The sequence below is a fragment of the Hyla sarda genome, unplaced genomic scaffold, assembly GCF_029499605.1.
Source record: "Hyla sarda isolate aHylSar1 unplaced genomic scaffold, aHylSar1.hap1 scaffold_452, whole genome shotgun sequence".
Taxonomy (NCBI): domain Eukaryota; kingdom Metazoa; phylum Chordata; class Amphibia; order Anura; family Hylidae; genus Hyla; species Hyla sarda.
This window is the reverse complement of record NW_026610465.1, coordinates 1-18,158: the sequence shown is the minus strand read 5'-3', so window position 1 is coordinate 18,158 and position 18,158 is coordinate 1. Positions and strand designations below refer to the sequence as shown.

The 18,158-nt window shown below is 51.8% G+C and overlaps 1 protein-coding gene across 1 annotated transcript; it reads right to left on the bottom strand.

The window, feature by feature from the left end:
* Positions 1 to 727: 727 nt before the first annotated feature.
* LOC130335588 (oocyte zinc finger protein XlCOF8.4-like) lies at positions 728 to 18,140 on the bottom strand. The gene is made up of 4 exons (XM_056553904.1): positions 18,130 to 18,140; positions 17,876 to 17,980; positions 11,557 to 11,677; positions 728 to 2,321 (listed from the first exon to the last, which is right to left on the bottom strand). The coding sequence occupies exons 3-4, from the start codon at positions 11,636 to 11,638 to the stop codon at positions 889 to 891; spliced, it is 1,515 nt and encodes a 504-aa protein (XP_056409879.1). The 5' UTR covers positions 11,639 to 11,677; positions 17,876 to 17,980; positions 18,130 to 18,140; the 3' UTR covers positions 728 to 888.
* Positions 18,141 to 18,158: the final 18 nt, after the last annotated feature.

Genomic DNA, 18,158 nt, shown 5'->3' with positions numbered 1-18,158 from the left:
TTGATTACAAATGTAACTGATCCTGAGCAGACTCCCTTTATCATCGAATACAAAAGTAACTGATCCTGAGCCGACTCGCTATATCTTCGATTACAAATGTAACTGATCCTGAGCCGACTCCCTTTATCATCGAATACAAATGTAACTGATCCTGAGCCGACTCCCTTTATCATTGAATACAAATGTAACTGATCCTGAGCAGACTCCCTTTATCATCGAATACAAATGTAACTGATCCTGAGCCGACTCCCTATATCATCGAATACAAATGTAACTGATCCTGAGCAGACTCCCTTTATCATTGATTACAAATGTAACTGATCCTGAGCAGACTCCCTTTATCATCGATCACAAATGTAACTGATCCTGAGCAGACTCTCTATATCTTCGATTACAAATGTAACTGATCCTGAGCCAACTCCCTATATCATCAATTACAAATGTAACTGATCCTGAGCCGACTCCCTATATCATCGATTGTTATTCATCTGTCTAAAGGGGAACTCTGCCCTTAGACATCCTATTCCCTATCCAAAGGATAGGGGATAAGATGTCTGATCGCAGGGGTCAACCTGCTGGAGACCCTCCGCAATCCCCCTGCTGCGCCCGGTGTTAAGAGCATCAGGTGCAGCACCGGAGGTTTGTGACGTCACTGCCACGCCGGCTCGTGACATCACGGTCACGCCCCCTCAATGCAAGTCTATGGGAGGGGACGTGACGCCCCCTCCCATAGACTTGCATTGAGGGGGCGTGGCCGTGACGTCACAAGCCTCCACCTCGCATTGCCAGTCATCCGGCACACCGGATGTCTGGGGTGCCGCACCTGACATAGGGGGATAAGATGTCTAGGGGTGGAGTACCCCTTTAACGGAACACAATAATGTTCTCCTAAACCCAACCGCTGGCGATCTCATAATCCAAAAAACTATTAGTCTCTTCTGCAAATTCCTGAAAATTTAACAGGACGTTCTCCTCATCGTCGCGCTGATCTCCGGAGTAGGACACCAGATCGCTATAGTACGATGCCTCACATTCGGGATACGGTGAGGTTTGCCGAGTCTTCTCGTTGGAGATGGAACTTTTGCCGAAACACTTGTCGTAGTCGTTTTTCTCTCCCGAGTGAGTTCTCCTGTGGGTGGCGAGATTGGAGCTAGAGGAGAATGATTTCCCACATTCTGCGCATGAATATGGCTTCTCTCCCGTGTGGATGCGCCGGTGTCGGAGAAGGTGCGGTTTACTGGTGAAATACTTGCCGCAGTCCAGGCAGACGTATGGTTTCTCCCCGGTGTGAGTCCGCAGGTGCTTCAGGAGATTGGAATCTTGATTGAATTTCTTTCCACATTCCAAACACTCAAAAGGTTTCTCCCCCGTATGGATCCTCTGGTGTCGGATTAGATGCGGGTTACGAGCGAAGCGTTTCCCGCATTCCTTACAAGCAAATGGTTTTTCCCCCGTGTGCGTCCTCTGATGCATGATAAGGTTGGAGCTGTTTGAGAAGAACTTCCCGCACTCTAAACACTCGAATGGCCGCTCGCCCGTGTGCGTCCTCTCATGCCGTCTGAGATGTGGACTATTGGAAAAACATTTCCCACATTCTAAGCACACGTACGATTTGTTTCTCGTCGCGCTCGAGTCACTCACGCGGTTACTGTATGTCAGCAACGACAAACTGAGATCCGCCGGTGGATTACTGATCGTCCAGTGATCTTCAGTCCCGAATGGATCATTGTTGAAAGCGTTTACTAAGGGCGTATAGAAGTCCTCACTGAAATGTCCATTGGGAAACGTCAATTCATTGAAGGATTTATGGGGAAACATGGTGGAGTCCGTGCGGTGGAAGGGTTCCTCCTTAATAAGAGGAAATGAAGGATCTGTGGGCGGAAACATTTCTGAGTCTTTGTGGTTTCTTGGGTCACACGAGGTTGGCTCCTCCTTAATATGATCTATAGGGGTATATGAGGGGTCTCCTCCATCATGAGTGGCTGGTTCCTCCTTGATGTAAGGCGATGGACCATGTTGTGTAGTACGTTGGGGTGAAGGCGCTTCAGGTTCCGTAGGATTTTCTGCATCACATGAGAACGTTTTCTCCTTTACGTGGGATGAAGGATCTCCAGTCTGATCGGTGGACACGTGGTTGTTGTTCATGACGTTTAACCCTTCACAGGAGGATGACGTTTCTTTCGTATGAAGAGATGGATATTGTGAGAGATCTGCGGTGGTCGGGGTGCTGAGGTCTTTCATGTTTCCTCCATCACACGATACCGGCTCCTCTTTGATATGAGTCAATAAAGATTGCACAGTGGCGCCAACTTTGTGTAGATCTGAAGGAAAGAATTACAGATCAGTGATCAGCTCAGACACACCGTATTGGCCATATACAAGGGATTCAGAGTCTTGCTCCTTGTGCTTATCACAATACAAAATGAAAAAACTTAAATTTTCCATAGGCTTAAGTATTCAGACCCTTTACTATGACACAGAAATTAAGCTCTGGCTCCTCCCATTTGTCCCGACCAGAAACCAGGCACTGCCCATCACCTGCCCAATACCATCCCTACAGTGATCATGGTGGGGGCAGCATCATGTCTGGAGGAAACAAGGCACTGCCCATAACCTGCCCAATACCATCCCTACAGTGATCATGGTGGGGGCAGCATCATGTCTGGGGGAAACCAGGCACTGCCCATTACCTGCCCAATACCATCCCTACAGTGATCATGGTGGGGGCAGCATCATGTCTGGGGGAAACCAGGCACTGCCCATCACCTGCCCAATACCATCCCTACAGTGATCATGGTGGGGGCAGCATCATGTCTGGGGGAAACCAGGTACTGCCCATCCCCTGCCCAATAACATCCCTACAGTGATCATGGTGGGGGCAGCATCATGTCTGGGGGAAACCAGGCACTGCCCATCACCTGCCCAATACCATCCGTACAGTGATCATGGTGGGGGCAGCATCATGTCTGGGGGGAACCAGGCATTGCCAATCACCTGTCCAATACCATCCCTACACAGTGATCATGGTGGGGGCAGCATCATGTCTGGAGTAAACCAGGCACTGCCCATCACCTGCCCAATACCATCCCTACAGTGATCATGGTGGGGGCAACATCATGTCTGGAGGAAACCAGGTACTGCCCATCACCTGCCCAATACCATCCCTACAGTGATCATGGTGGGGGCAGCATCATGTCTGGGGGGAACCAGGCATTGCCCATCACCTGCCCAATACCATCCCTACACAGTGATCATGGTGGGGGCAGCATCATGTCTGGGGGAAACCAGGCACTGCCCATCACCTGCCCAATACCATCCCTACAGTGATCATGGTGGGGGCAGCATCATGTCTGGAGGAAACCAGGTACTGCCTATCACCTGCCCAATACCATCCCTACAGTGATCAAGGTGGGAGCAGCATCATGTCTGGAGGAAACCAGGCACTGACCATCACATAACCAATACCATCCCTACAGTGATCATGGTGGGGGCAGCATCAAGTCTGGGGGAAACCAGGCACTGCCCATCAACTGCCCAATACCATCCCTACAGTGATCATGGTGGGGGCAGCATCATGTCTGGGGGAAACCAGGCACTGCCCATCACCTGCCCAATACCATCCCTACAGTGATCATGGTGGGGGCAGCATCATGTCTGGAGGAAACCAGGCACTGCCCATCACCTGCCCAATACCATCCCTACAGTGATCATGGTGGGGGCAACATCATGTCTGGGGGAAACCAGGTACTGCCCATCACCTGCCAAATACCATCCCTACAGTGATCATGGTGGGGGCAGCATCATGTCTGGAGGAAACCAGGCATTGCCCATCACCTGCCCAATACCATCCCTACAGTGATCATGGTGGGGGCAGCATCATGTCTGGAGGAAACCAGGCACTGCCCATCACCTGCCCAATACCATCCCTACAGTGATCATGGTGGGGGCAGCATCATGTTTGGAGGAAACCAGGTACTGCCCATCACCTGCCCAATACCATCCCTACAGTGATCATCGTGGGGGCAGCATCATGTCTGGGGGAAACCAGGCACTGCCCATCACCTGCCCAATACCATCCCTACAGTGATCATGGTGGGGGCAGCATCATGTCTGGAGGAAACAAGGCACTGCCCATAACCTGCCCAATACCATCCCTACAGTGATCATGGTGGGGGCAGCATCATGTCTGGAGGAAACCAGGCACTGCCCTTCACCTGCCCAATACCATCCATACAGTGACCATGGTGGGGGCAGCATCATGTCTGGGGGAAACCAGGCACTGCCCTTCACCTGCCCAATACCATCCATACAGTGACCATGGTGGGGGCAGCATCATGTCTGGAGGAAACCAGGTACTGCCCATATCCTGCCCAATACCATTCCTACAGTGATCATGGTGGGGGCAGCATCATGTCTGGAGGAAACCAGGCACTGCCCATCACCTGCCCAATACCATCCCTACAGTGATCATGGGGGGGCAACATCATGTCTGGGGGAAACCAGGTACTGCCCATCACCTGCCCAATACCATCCCTACAGTGATCATGGGGGGGGCAACATCATGTCTGGGGGAAACCAGGCACTGCCCATCACCTGCCCAATACCATCCCTACAGTGATCATGGTGGGGGCAGCATCATGTCTGGAGGAAACCAGGTACTGCCCATCACCTGCCCAATACCATCCCTACAGTGATCATGGTGGGGGAAACATCATCTCTGGGGGGAAACCAGGTACTGCCCATCACCTGCCCAATACCATCCCTACAGTGATCATGGTGGGGGCAGCATCATGTCTGGGGGAAACCAGGCACTGCCCATCACCTGCCCAATACCATCCCTACAGTGATCATGGTGGGGGCAACATCATGTCTGGGGGAAACCAGGTACTGCCCATCACCTGCCCAATACCATCCCTACAGTGATCATGGTGGGGGCAGCATCATGACTGGAGGAAACCAGGTACTGCCCATCACCTGCCCAATACCATCCCTACAGTGATCATGGTGGGGGCAGCATCATGACTGGAGGAAACCAGGTACTGCCCATCACCTGCCCAATACCATCCCTACAGTGATCATGGTGGGGGCAGCATCATGACTGGAGGAAACCAGGTACTGCCCATCACCTGCCAAATACCATCCCTACAGTGATCATGGTGGGGGCAACATCATGTCTGGGGGAAACCAGGTACTGCCCATCACCTGCCCAATACCATCCCTACAGTGATCATGGTGGGGGCAACATCATGTCTGGGGGAAACCAGGTACTGCCCATCACCTGCCCAATACCATCCCTACAGTGATCATGGTGGGGGCAACATCATGTCTGGGGGAAACCAGGCACTGCCCATCACCTTCCCAATACCATCCCTACAGTGATCATCGTGGGGGCAGCATCATGTATAGAGGAAACCAGGCACTGCCCATCACCTGCCCAATACCATCCCTACAGTGATCATGGTGGGGGAAGCATCATGTCTGGAGGAAACCAGGCACTGCCCATCACCTGCCCAATACCATCTCTACAGTGATCATGGTGGGAGCAGCATCATGTCTGGAGGAAACCAGGCACTGCCCATCACCTGCCCAATACCATCCCTACAGTGATCATGGTGGGGGCAGCATCATGTCTGGAGGAAACCAGGTACTGCTCATCACCTGCCCAATACCATCCCTACAGTGATCATGGTGGGGGAAACATCATCTCTGGGGGGAAACCAGGCACTGCCCATCACCTGCCCAATACCATCCCTACAGTGATCATGGTGGGGGCAGCATCATGTATAGAGGAAACCAGGCACTGCCCATCACCTGCCCAATACCATCCCTACAGTGATCATGGTGGGGGCAGCATCATGTCTGGGGGAAACCAGGCACTGCCCATCACCTGCCCAATACCATCCCTACAGTGATCATGGTGGGGGCAGCATCATGTCTGGAGGAAACCAGGCACTGCCCATCACCTGCCCAATACCATCCCTACAATGATCATGGTGGGGGCAGCATCATGTCTGGGGGAAACCAGGCACTGCCCATCACCTTCCCAATACCATCCCTACAGTGATCATGGTGGGGGCAGCATCATGTCTGGGGGAAACCAGGCACTGCCCATCACCTGCACAATACCATCCCTACAGTGATCATGGTGGGGGCAGCATCATGTCTGGGGGAAACCAGGCACTGCCCATCACCTGCCCAATACCATCCCTACAGTGATCATGGTGGGGGCAGCATCATGTCTGGAGGAAACCAGGCACTGCCCATCACCTGGCCAATACCATCCCTACAGTGATCATGGTGGGGGCAGCATCATGTCTGGGGGAAACCAGGCACTGCCCATCACCTGGCCAATACCATCCCTACAGTGATCATGGTGGGGGCAGCATCATGTCTGGGGGAAACCAGGCACTGCCCATCACCTGCCCAATACCATCCCTACAGTGATCATGGTGGGGGCAGCATCATGTCTGGGGGAAACCAGGCACTGCCCATCACCTGCCCAATACCATCTCTACAGTGATCATGGTGGGGGCAGCATCATGTCTGGGGGAAACCAGGCACTGCCCATCACCTGCCCAATACCATCCCTACAGTGATCATGGTGGGGGCAGCATCATGTCTGGGGGAAACCAGGCACTGCCCATCACCTGCCCAATACCATCCCTACAGTGATCATGGTGGGGGCAGCATCATGTCTGGGGGAAACCAGGTACTGCCCATCCCCTGCCCAATAACATCCCTACAGTGATCATGGTGGGGGCAGCATCATGTCTGGAGGAAACCAGGCACTGCCCATCACCTGCCCAATACCATCCGTACAGTGATCATGGTGGGGGCAGCATCATGTCTGGGGGGAACCAGGCATTGCCAATCACCTGTCCAATACCATCCCTACACAGTGATCATGGTGGGGGCAGCATCATGTCTGGAGTAAACCAGGCACTGCCCATCACCTGCCCAATACCATCCCTACAGTGATCATGGTGGGGGCAACATCATGTCTGGAGGAAACCAGGTACTGCCCATCACCTGCCCAATACCATCCCTACAGTGATCATGGTGGGGGCAGCATCATGTCTGGGGGGAACCAGGCATTGCCCATCACCTGCCCAATACCATCCCTACACAGTGATCATGGTGGGGGCAGCATCATGTCTGGGGGAAACCAGGCACTGCCCATCACCTGCCCAATACCATCCCTACAATGATCATGGTGGGGGCAGCATCATGTCTGGAGGAAACCAGGTACTGCCTATCACCTGCCCAATACCATCCCTACAGTGATCAAGGTGGGAGCAGCATCATGTCTGGAGGAAACCAGGCACTGACCATCACATAACCAATACCATCCCTACAGTGATCATGGTGGGGGCAGCATCAAGTCTGGGGGAAACCAGGCACTGCCCATCAACTGCCCAATACCATCCCTACAGTGATCATGGTGGGGGCAGCATCATGTCTGGGGGAAACCAGGCACTGCCCATCACCTGCCCAATACCATCCCTACAGTGATCATGGTGGGGGCAGCATCATGTCTGGAGGAAACCAGGCACTGCCCATCACCTGCCCAATACCATCCCTACAGTGATCATGGTGGGGGCAACATCATGTCTGGGGGAAACCAGGTACTGCCCATCACCTGCCAAATACCATCCCTACAGTGATCATGGTGGGGGCAGCATCATGTCTGGAGGAAACCAGGCACTGCCCTTCACCTGCCCAATACCATCCCCACAGTGATCATGGTGGGGGCAGCATCATGTCTGGGGGAAACCAGGCACTGCCCTTCACCTGCCCAATACCATCCATACAGTGACCATGGTGGGGGCAGCATCATGTCTGGAGGAAACCAGGTACTGCCCATATCCTGCCCAATACCATTCCTACAGTGATCATGGTGGGGGCAGCATCATGTCTGGGGGAAACCAGGCACTGCCCATCACCTGCCCAATACCATCCCTACAGTGATCATGGGGGGGCAACATCATGTCTGGGGGAAACCAGGTACTGCCCATCACCTGCCCAATACCATCCCTACAGTGATCATGGGGGGGCAACATCATGTCTGGGGGAAACCAGGCACTGCCCATCACCTGCCCAATACCATCCCTACAGTGATCATGGTGGGGGCAGCATCATGTCTGGAGGAAACCAGGTACTGCTCATCACCTGCCCAATACCATCCCTACAGTGATCATGGTGGGGGAAACATCATCTCTGGGGGGAAACCAGGTACTGCCCATCACCTGCCCAATACCATCCCTACAGTGATCATGGTGGGGGCAGCATCATGTCTGGAGGAGACCAGGCACTGCCCATCACCTGCCCAATACCATCCCTACAGTGATCATGGTGGGGGCAGCATCATGTCTGGGGGAAACCAGGCACTGCCCATGGCCTGCCCAATACCATCCCAACAGTGATCATGGTGGGGGCAGCATCATGTCTGGGGGAAACCAGGTACTGCCCATCACCAGCCCAATACCATCTCTACAGTGATCATGGTGGGGGCAGCATCATGTCTGGGGGAAACCAGGTACTGCCCATCTCCTGCCCAATACCATCCCTACAGTGATCATGGTGGGGGCAACATCATGTCTGGGGGAAACCAGGTACTGCCCATCACCTGCCAAATACCATCCCTACAGTGATCATGGTGGGGGCAGCATCATGTCTGGGGGAAACCAGGCACTGCCCATCACCTGCACAATACCATCCCTACAGTGATCATGGTGGGGGAAACATCATCTCTGGGGGGAAACCAGGTACTGCCCATCACCTGCCCAATACCATCCCTACAGTGATCATGGTGGGGGAAACATCATCTCTGGGGGGAAACCAGGTACTGCCCATCACCTGCCCAATACCATCCCTACAGTGATCATGGTGGGGGCAACATCATGTCTGGGGGAAACCAGGTACTGCCCATCACCTGCCCAATACCATCCCTACAGTGATCATGGTGGGGGCAGCATCATGACTGGAGGAAACCAGGTACTGCCCATCACCTGCCCAATACCATCCCTACAGTGATCATGGTGGGGGCAGCATCATGACTGGAGGAAACCAGGTACTGCCCATCACCTGCCAAATACCATCCCTACAGTGATCATGGTGGGGGCAACATCATGTCTGGGGGAAACCAGGTACTGCCCATCACCTGCCCAATACCATCCCTACAGTGATCATGGTGGGGGCAACATCATGTCTGGGGGAAACCAGGTACTGCCCATCACCTGCCCAATACCATCCCTACAGTGATCATGGTGGGGGCAACATCATGTCTGGGGGAAACCAGGCACTGCCCATCACCTTCCCAATACCATCCCTACAGTGATCATCGTGGGGGCAGCATCATGTATAGAGGAAACCAGGCACTGCCCATCACCTGCCCAATACCATCCCTACAGTGATCATGGTGGGGGAAGCATCATGTCTGGAGGAAACCAGGCACTGCCCATCACCTGCCCAATACCATCCCTACAGTGATCATGGTGGGGGCAGCATCATGTCTGGAGGAAACATGGCACTGCCCATAACCTGCCCAATACCATCCCTACAGTGATCATGGTGGGGGCAGCATCATGTCTGGAGGAAACCAGGCACTGCCCATCACCTGCCCAATACCATCCCTACAATGATCATGGTGGGGGCAGCATCATGTCTGGGGGAAACCAGGCACTGCCCATCACCTGCCCAATACCATCCCTACAGTGATCATGGTGGGGGCAGCATCATGTCTGGAGGAAACCAGGCACTGCCCATCACCTGCCCAATACCATCTCTACAGTGATCATGGTGGTTGCAGCATCATGTCTGGGGGAAACCAGGCACTGCCCATCACCTGGCCAATACCATCCCTACAGTGATCATGGTGGGGGCAGCATCATATCTGGGGGAAACCAGGCACTGCCCATCACCTGCCCAATAACATCCCTACAGTGATCATGGTGGGGGCAGCATCATGTCTGGAGGAAACCAGGCACTGCCCATAACCTGCCCAATACCATCCCTACAATGATCATGGTGGGGGCAGCATCATGTCTGGGGGAAACCAGGCACTGCCCATCACCTTCCCAATACCATCCCTACAGTGATCATGGTGGGGGCAGCATCATGTCTGGGGGAAACCAGGCACTGCCCATCACCTGCACAATACCATCCCTACAGTGATCATGGTGGGGGCAGCATCATGTCTGGAGGAAACCAGGCACTGCCCATCACCTGCCCAATACCATCCCTACAGTGATCATGGTGAGGGCAGCATCATGTCTGGAGGAAACCAGGCACTGCCCATCACCTGCCCAATACCATCCCTACAGTGATCATGGTGGGGGCAGCATCATGTCTGGGGGAAACCAGGTACTGCCCATCACCTGCCCAATACCATCCCTACAGTGATCATGGTGGGGGCAGCATCATGTCTGGGGGAAACCAGGTACTGCCCATCACCTGGCCAATACCATCCCTACAGTGATCATGGTGGGGGCAGCATCATGTCTGGGGGAAACCAGGCACTGCCCATCACCTGGCCAATACCATCCCTACAGTGATCATGGTGGGGGCAGCATCATGTCTGGAAGAAACCAGGCACTGCCCATCACCTGCCCAATACCATCCCTACAGTGATCATGGTGGAGGCAGCATCATGTCTGGGGGAAACCAGGCACTGCCCATCACCTGCCCAATACCATCCCTACAGTGATCATGGTGGGGGCAGCATCATGTCTGGGGGAAACCAGGCACTGCCCATCACCTGCCCAATACCATCCCTACAGTGATCATGGTGGGGGCAGCATCATGTCTGGGGGAAACCAGGCACTGCCCATCACCTGCCCAATACCATCTCTACAGTGATCATGGTGGGGGCAGCATCATGTCTGGGGGAAACCAGGCACTGCCCATCACCTGCCCAATACCATCCCTACAGTGATCATGGTGGGGGCAGCATCATGTCTGGGGGAAACCAGGTACTGCCCATCACCTGCCCAATACCATCCCTACAGTGATCATGGTGGGGGCAGCATCATGTCTGGGGGAAACCAGGCACTGCCCATCACCTGCCCAATACCATCCCTACAGTGATCATGGTGGGGGCAGCATCATGTCTGGGGGAAACCAGGTACTGCCCATCACCTGCCCAATACCATCCCTACAGTGATCATGGTGGGGGCAGCATCATGTCTGGGGGAAACCAGGTACTGCCCATCACCTGCCCAATACCATCTCTACAGTGATCATGGTGGGGGCAGCATCATGTCTGGGGGAAACCAGGCACTGCCCATCACCTGCCCAATACCATCCATACCAGGTACGTAAACCTTGTGGTCTCATCCTTCCCCTAAGTCCTGAGTAAAGGGTATGAATACTTATGTCATGGTAAGATTATAGTTTTTCCTTTCCAATAAATTAGTAAAGATTTGTTACATTCTGTGATCTTTTTGTCATGATGTGGTATTATGGGCAGAATAATGAAAAACACAAGGAGCAAGAGAACAAAATGTGACCGAGATGACCAGGGGGGAATTGTACACAGGGGATTATCCCTCCTCTTACCTTGTGATGTGAGGGGCCGGGGGTCCTCCATAATGTCCTGGTACAGATCCTTGTGTCCTTCTACATACTCCCACTCCTCCATGGAGAAATAGACCGCCACATCCTGACACCTTATAGGAACCTGACACACAATGATACCGTCATCACCAGACCCCTCCATTACTGTATAATGTCCCAGCAGGGTCACCTCTCTAATCATCACCAGACCCCTCCATTACTGTATAATGTCCCAGCAGTGTCACCTCTCCAGTCATCACCAGACCCCTCCATTACTGTATAATGTCCAGCAGTGTCACCTCTCAATCATCACCAGACCCCTCCATTACCGTATAATGTCCCAGCAGTGTCACCTCTCTAATCATCACCAGACCCCTCCATTACTGTATAATGCCCCAGCAGTGTCACCTCTCTAATCATCACCAGACCCCTCCATTACTATATAATGTCCCAGCAGTGTCACCTCTCAATCATCACCAGACCCCTTCATTACTGTATTATGTCCCAGCAGTGTCACCTCTCTAATCATCACCAGACCCCTCCATTACTGTATAATGTCCCAGCAGTGTCACCTCTCCAGTCATCACCAGACCCTCCATTACTGTATAATGTCCCAGCAGTGTCACCTCTCCAGTCATCACCAGACCCCTCCATTACTATATAATGTCCCAGCAGTGTCAACTCTCATCACCAGACCCCTCCATTACTGTGTAATGTCCCAGCAGTGTCACCTCTCCAGTCATCACCAGACCCCTCCATTACTGTATAATGTCCCAGCAGTGTCACCTCTCCAGTCATAAACAGACCCCTCCATTACTGTATAATGTCCCAGCAGTGTCACCTCTCCAGTCATCACCAGACCCCTCCATTACTGTATAATGTCCCAGCAGTGTCACCTCTCCAGTCATCACCAGACCCCTCCATTACTATATAATGTCCCAGCAGTGTCACCTCTCCAGTCATCACCAGACCCCTCCATTACTGTATAATACCCCAGCAGTGTCACCTCTCCAGCCATCACCAGACCCCTCCATTACTGTATAATGTCCCAGCAGTGTCACCTCTCTAATCATCACCAGAGCCCCCCATTATTGTATAATGTCCCAGCAGTGTCACCTCTCCAGTCATCACCAGACCCCTCCATTACTGTATAATGTCCCAGCAGTGTCACCTCTCTAATCATCACCAGACCCCTCCATTACTGTATAATGTCCCAGCAGTGTCACCTCTCCAGTCATCACCAGACCCCTCCATTACTGAATAATGTCCCAACAGTGTCACCTCTCCAATCATCACCAGACCCCTCCATTACTGTATAATGTCCCAGCAGTGTCACCTCTCTAATCATCACCAGACCCCTCCATTACTATATAATGTCCCAGCAGTGTCACCTCTCATCACCAGACCCCTCCATTACTGTATAATGTCCCAGCAGTGTCACCTCTCCAGTCATCACCAGACCCCTCCATTACTATATAATGTCCCAGCAGTGTCACCTCTCTAATCATCACCAGACCCCTCCATTACTATATAATGTCCCAGCAGTATCACCTCTCCAGTCATCACCAGACCCCTCCATTACTGTATAATGTCCAGCAGTGTCACCTCTCATCACCAGACCCCTCCATTACTATATAATGTCCCAGCAGTGTCACCTCTCCAGTCATCACCAGACCCCTCCATTACTGTATAATGTCCCAGCAGTGTCACCTCTCATCACCAGACCCCTCCATTACTGTATAATGTCCCAGCAGTATCACCTCTCCAGTCATCACCAGACCCCTCCATTACTGTATAATGTCCCAGCAGTGTCACCTCTCCAGTCATCACCAGACCCCTCCATTACTGTATAATGTCCCAGCAGTGTCACCTCTCTAATCACCAGACACCTCCATTACTGTATAATGTCCCAGCAGTGTCACCTCTCCAGTGATCACCAGACCCCTACATTACTGTATAATGTCCCAGCAGTGTCACCTTTCTAATCATCACCAGACCCCTCCATTACTGTATAATGTCCAGCAGTGTCACCTCTCCAGTCATAAACAGACCCCTCCATTACTGTATAATGTCCCAGCAGTGTCACCTCTCCAGTCATCACCAGACCCCTCCATTACTGTATAATGTCCCAGCAGTGTCACCTCTCCAGTAATCACCAGACCCCTCCATTACTGTATAATGTCCCAGCAGTGTCACCTCTCCAGTCATCACCAGACCCCTCCATTACTGAATAATGTCCCAGCAGTGTCACCTCTCCAGTCATCACCAGACCCCTCCATTACTGTATAATGTCCCAGCAGTGTCACCTCTCTAATCATCACCAGATCCCTCCATTACTGTATAATGTCCCAGCAGTGTCACCTCTCTAATCATCACCAGACCCCTTCATTACTGTATAATGTCCCAGCAGTGTCACCTCTCTAATCATCCCCAGACCCCTCCATTACTGTATAATGTCCCAGCAGTGTCACCTCTCTAATCATCACCAGACCCCTCCATTACTGTATAATGTCCAGCAGTGTCACCTCTCCAGTCATCACCAGACCCCTCCATTACTGTATAATGTCCCAGCAGTGTCACCTCTCCAGTCATCACCAGACCCCTCCATTACTGTATAATGTCCCAGCAGTGTCACCTCTCCAGTCATCACCAGACCCCTCCATTACTATATAATGTCCCAGCAGTGTCACCTCTCTAATCATCACCAGACCCCTCCATTACTATATAATGTCCCAGCAGTATCACCTCTCCAGTCATCACCAGACCCCTCCATTTCTGTATAATGTCCAGCAGTGTCACCTCTCATCACCAGACCCCTCCATTACTATATAATGTCCCAGCAGTGTCACCTCTCCAGTCATCACCAGACCCCTCCATTACTGTATAATGTCCCAGCAGTGTCACCTCTCATCACCAGACCCCTCCATTACTGTATAATGTCCCAGCAGTATCACCTCTCCAGTCATCACCAGACCCCTCCATTACTGTATAATGTCCCAGCAGTGTCACCTCTCCAGTCATCACCAGACCCCTCCATTACTGTATAATGTCCCAGCAGTGTCACCTCTCCAGTCATCACCAGACCCCTCCATTACTGTATAATGTCCCAGCAGTGTCACCTCTCTAATCACCAGACCCCTCCATTACTGTATAATGTCCCAGCAGTGTCACCTCTCCAGTCATCACCAGACCCCTACATTACTGTATAATGTCCCAGCAGTGTCACCTCTCCAGTCATCACCAGACCCCTCCATTACTGTATAATGTCCCAGCAGTGTCACCTCTCCAGTCATCACCATACCCCTCCATTACTGTATAATGTCCCAGCAGGGTCACCTTTCTAATCATCACCAGACCCCTCCATTACTGTATAATGTCCAGCAGTGTCACCTCTCCAGTCATAAACAGACCCCTCCATTACTGTATAATGTCCCAGCAGTGTCACCTCTCCAGTCATCACCAGACCCCTCCATTACTGTATAATGTCCCAGCAGTGTCACCTCTCCAGTCATCACCAGACCCTTCCATTACTGTATAATGTCCCAGCAGTGTCACCTCTCCAGTCATCACCAGACCCCTCCATTACTGAATAATGTCCCAGCAGTGTCACCTCTCCAGTCATCACCAGACCCCTCCATTACTGTATAATGTCCCAGCAGTGTCACCTCTCTAATCATCACCAGACCCCTCCATTACTGTATAATGTCCCAGCAGTGTCACCTCTCTAATCATCACCAGACCCCTTCATTACTGTATAATGTCCCAGCAGTGTCACCTCTCTAATCATCCCCAGACCCCTCCATTACTGTATAATGTCCCAGCAGTGTCACCTCTCTAATCATCACCAGACCCCTCCATTACTGTATAATGTCCCAGCAGTGTCACCTCTCTAATCATCACCAGACCCCTCCATTACTGTATAATGTCCCAGCAGTGTCACCTCTCTAATCATCACCAGACCCCTCCATTACTGTATAATGTCCAGCAGTGTCACCTCTCCAGTCATCACCAGACCCCTCCATTACTGTATAATGTCCCAGCAGTGTCACCTCTCCAGTCATCACCAGACCCCTCCATTACTGTATAATGTCCCAGCAGTGTCACCTCTCCAGTCATCACCAGACCCCTCCATTACTGTATAATATCCCAGCAGTGTCACCTCTCATCACCAGACCCCTCCATTACTGTACAATGTCCCAGCAGGGTCACCTCTCCAGTCATCACCAGACCCCTCCATTACTGTATAATGTCCCAGCAGTGTCACCTCTCCAGTCATCACCAGACCCCTCCATTACTGTATAATGTCCCAGCAGTGTCACCTCTCCAGTCATCACCAGACCCCTCCATTACTGTATAATGTCCCAGCAGTGTCACCTCTCCAGTCATCACCAGACCCTTCCATTACTGTATAATATCCGAGCAGTGTCACCTCTCATCACCAGACCCCTCCATTACTGTATAATATCCCAGCAGTGTCACCTCTCATCACCAGACCCCTCCATTACTGTATAATGTCCCAGCAGTGTCACCTCTCCAGTCATCACTAGGCCCCTCCATTACTGTATAATATCCCAGCAGGGTCACCTCTCCAGTCATCACCAGACCCCTCCATTACTGTATAATGTCCCAGCAGGGTCACCTCTCCAGTTATCACTAGACCCCTCCATTACTGTATAATGTCCCAGCAGTGTCACCTCTCTAATCATCACCAGACCCCTCCATTACTGTATAATGTCCCAGCAGTGTCACCTCTCCAGTCATCACCAGACCCCTCCATTACTGTATAATGTCCCAGCAGTGTCACCTCTCCAGTCATCACCAGACCCCTCCATTACTGTATAATGTCCCAGCAGTGTCACCTCTGTAATCATCACCAGACCCCTCCATTACTGTATAATGTCCCAGCAGTGTCACCTCTCTAATCATCACCAGACCCCTCCATTACTGTATAATGTCCCAGCAGTGTCACCTCTCATCACCAGACCCCTCCATTACTGTATAATGTCCCCAGCAGTGTCACCTCTCATCACCAGACCCCTCCATTACTGTATAATGTCCCAGCAGTGTCACCTCTCTAGTCATCACCAGACCCCTCCATTACTGTATAATGTCCCAGCAGTGTCACCTCTTCATTCATCACCAGACCCTTCCATTACTGTATAATGTCCCAGCAGTGTCACCTCTCTAATCATCACCAGACCTCTCCATTACTGTATAATGTCCCAGCAGTGTCACCTCTCCAGTCATCACCTGACCCCTCCATTACTGTATAATGTCCAGCAGTGTCACCTCTCTAATCATCACCAGACCCCTCCATTACTGTATAATGTCCCAGCAGTGTCACCTCTCCAGTCATCACCAGACCCCTCCATTACTGTATAATGTCCCAGCAGTGTCACCTCTCATCACCAGACCCCTCCATTACTGTATAATGTCCCAGCAGTGTCACCTCTCATCACCAGACCCCTCCATTACTGTATAATGTCCCAGCAGTGTCACCTCTCTAATCATCACCAGATCCCTCCATTACTGTATAATGTCCCAGCAGTGTCACCTCTCTAATCATCACCAGACCCCTCCATTACTGTATAATGTCCCAGCAGTGTCACCTCTCTAATCATCACCAGAACCCTCCATTACTGTATAATGTCCCAGCAGTGTCACCTCTCTAATCATCACCAGACCCCTCCATTACTGTATAATGTCCAGCAGTGTCACCTCTCCAGTCATCACCAGACCCCTCCATTACTGTATAATGTCCCAGCAGTGTCACCTCTCCAGTCATCACCAGACCCCTCCATTACTGTATAATGTCCCAGCAGTGTCACCTCTCCAGTCATCACCAGACCCCTCCATTACTGTATAATGTCCCAGCAGTGTCACCTCTCTATTCATCACCAGACCCCTCTATTACTGTATAATGTCCAGCAGTGTCACCTCTCTAATCATCACCAGACCCCTCCATTACTGTATAATGTCCCAGCAGTGTCACCTCTCCAGTCATCACCAGACCCCTCCCTTACTGTATAATGTCCCAGCAGTGTCACCTCTCCAGTCATCACCAGACCCCTCCATTACTGTATAATGTTCCAGCAGTGTCACCTCTCCAGTCATCACCAGACCCCTCCATTACTGTATAATGTCCCAGCAGTGTCACCTCTCCAGTCATCACCAGACCCCTCCATTACTGTATAATGTCCCAGCAGTGTCACCTCTCTATTCATCACCAGACCCCTCTATTACTGTATAATGTCCAGCAGTGTCACCTCTCTAATCATCACCAGACCCCCTCCATTACTGTATAATGTCCCAGCAGGGTCACCTCTCCAGTCAGCAGCTCGATGATCTTGTTAGTGAGATCCAGGATCTTCTGCTCGTTGTTCCTCACGTCTATTGATGATTTCTGTAGAGGAACAGTCAGGAGGGTCTAGAAAAACAAAACAAAGATGTCAGATCCTCAGGACAGACCACAATCTCTAAAATATATATAATAGAGCCGTATGAGGGATGTTTTTCGTGGATTACTTTATTTTACCACAAAACAATATAAAAATAAATTTTTAGGGTAATATTTACATTTTTATGGTTAATCGTGAGGTAAAACA

Excerpts from the sequence above, each read along its gene's own strand:
- LOC130335588 (XM_056553904.1), bottom strand. The coding sequence starts at position 11,638 with ATGGAGGAGTGGGAGTATGTAGAAGGACACAAGGATCTGTACCAGGAC. Across the intron at positions 2,322-11,556 it reads CCGGCCCCTCACATCACAAG|ATCTACACAAAGTTGGCGCC; the intron begins GTAAGAGGAGGG and ends TCTTTCCTTCAG.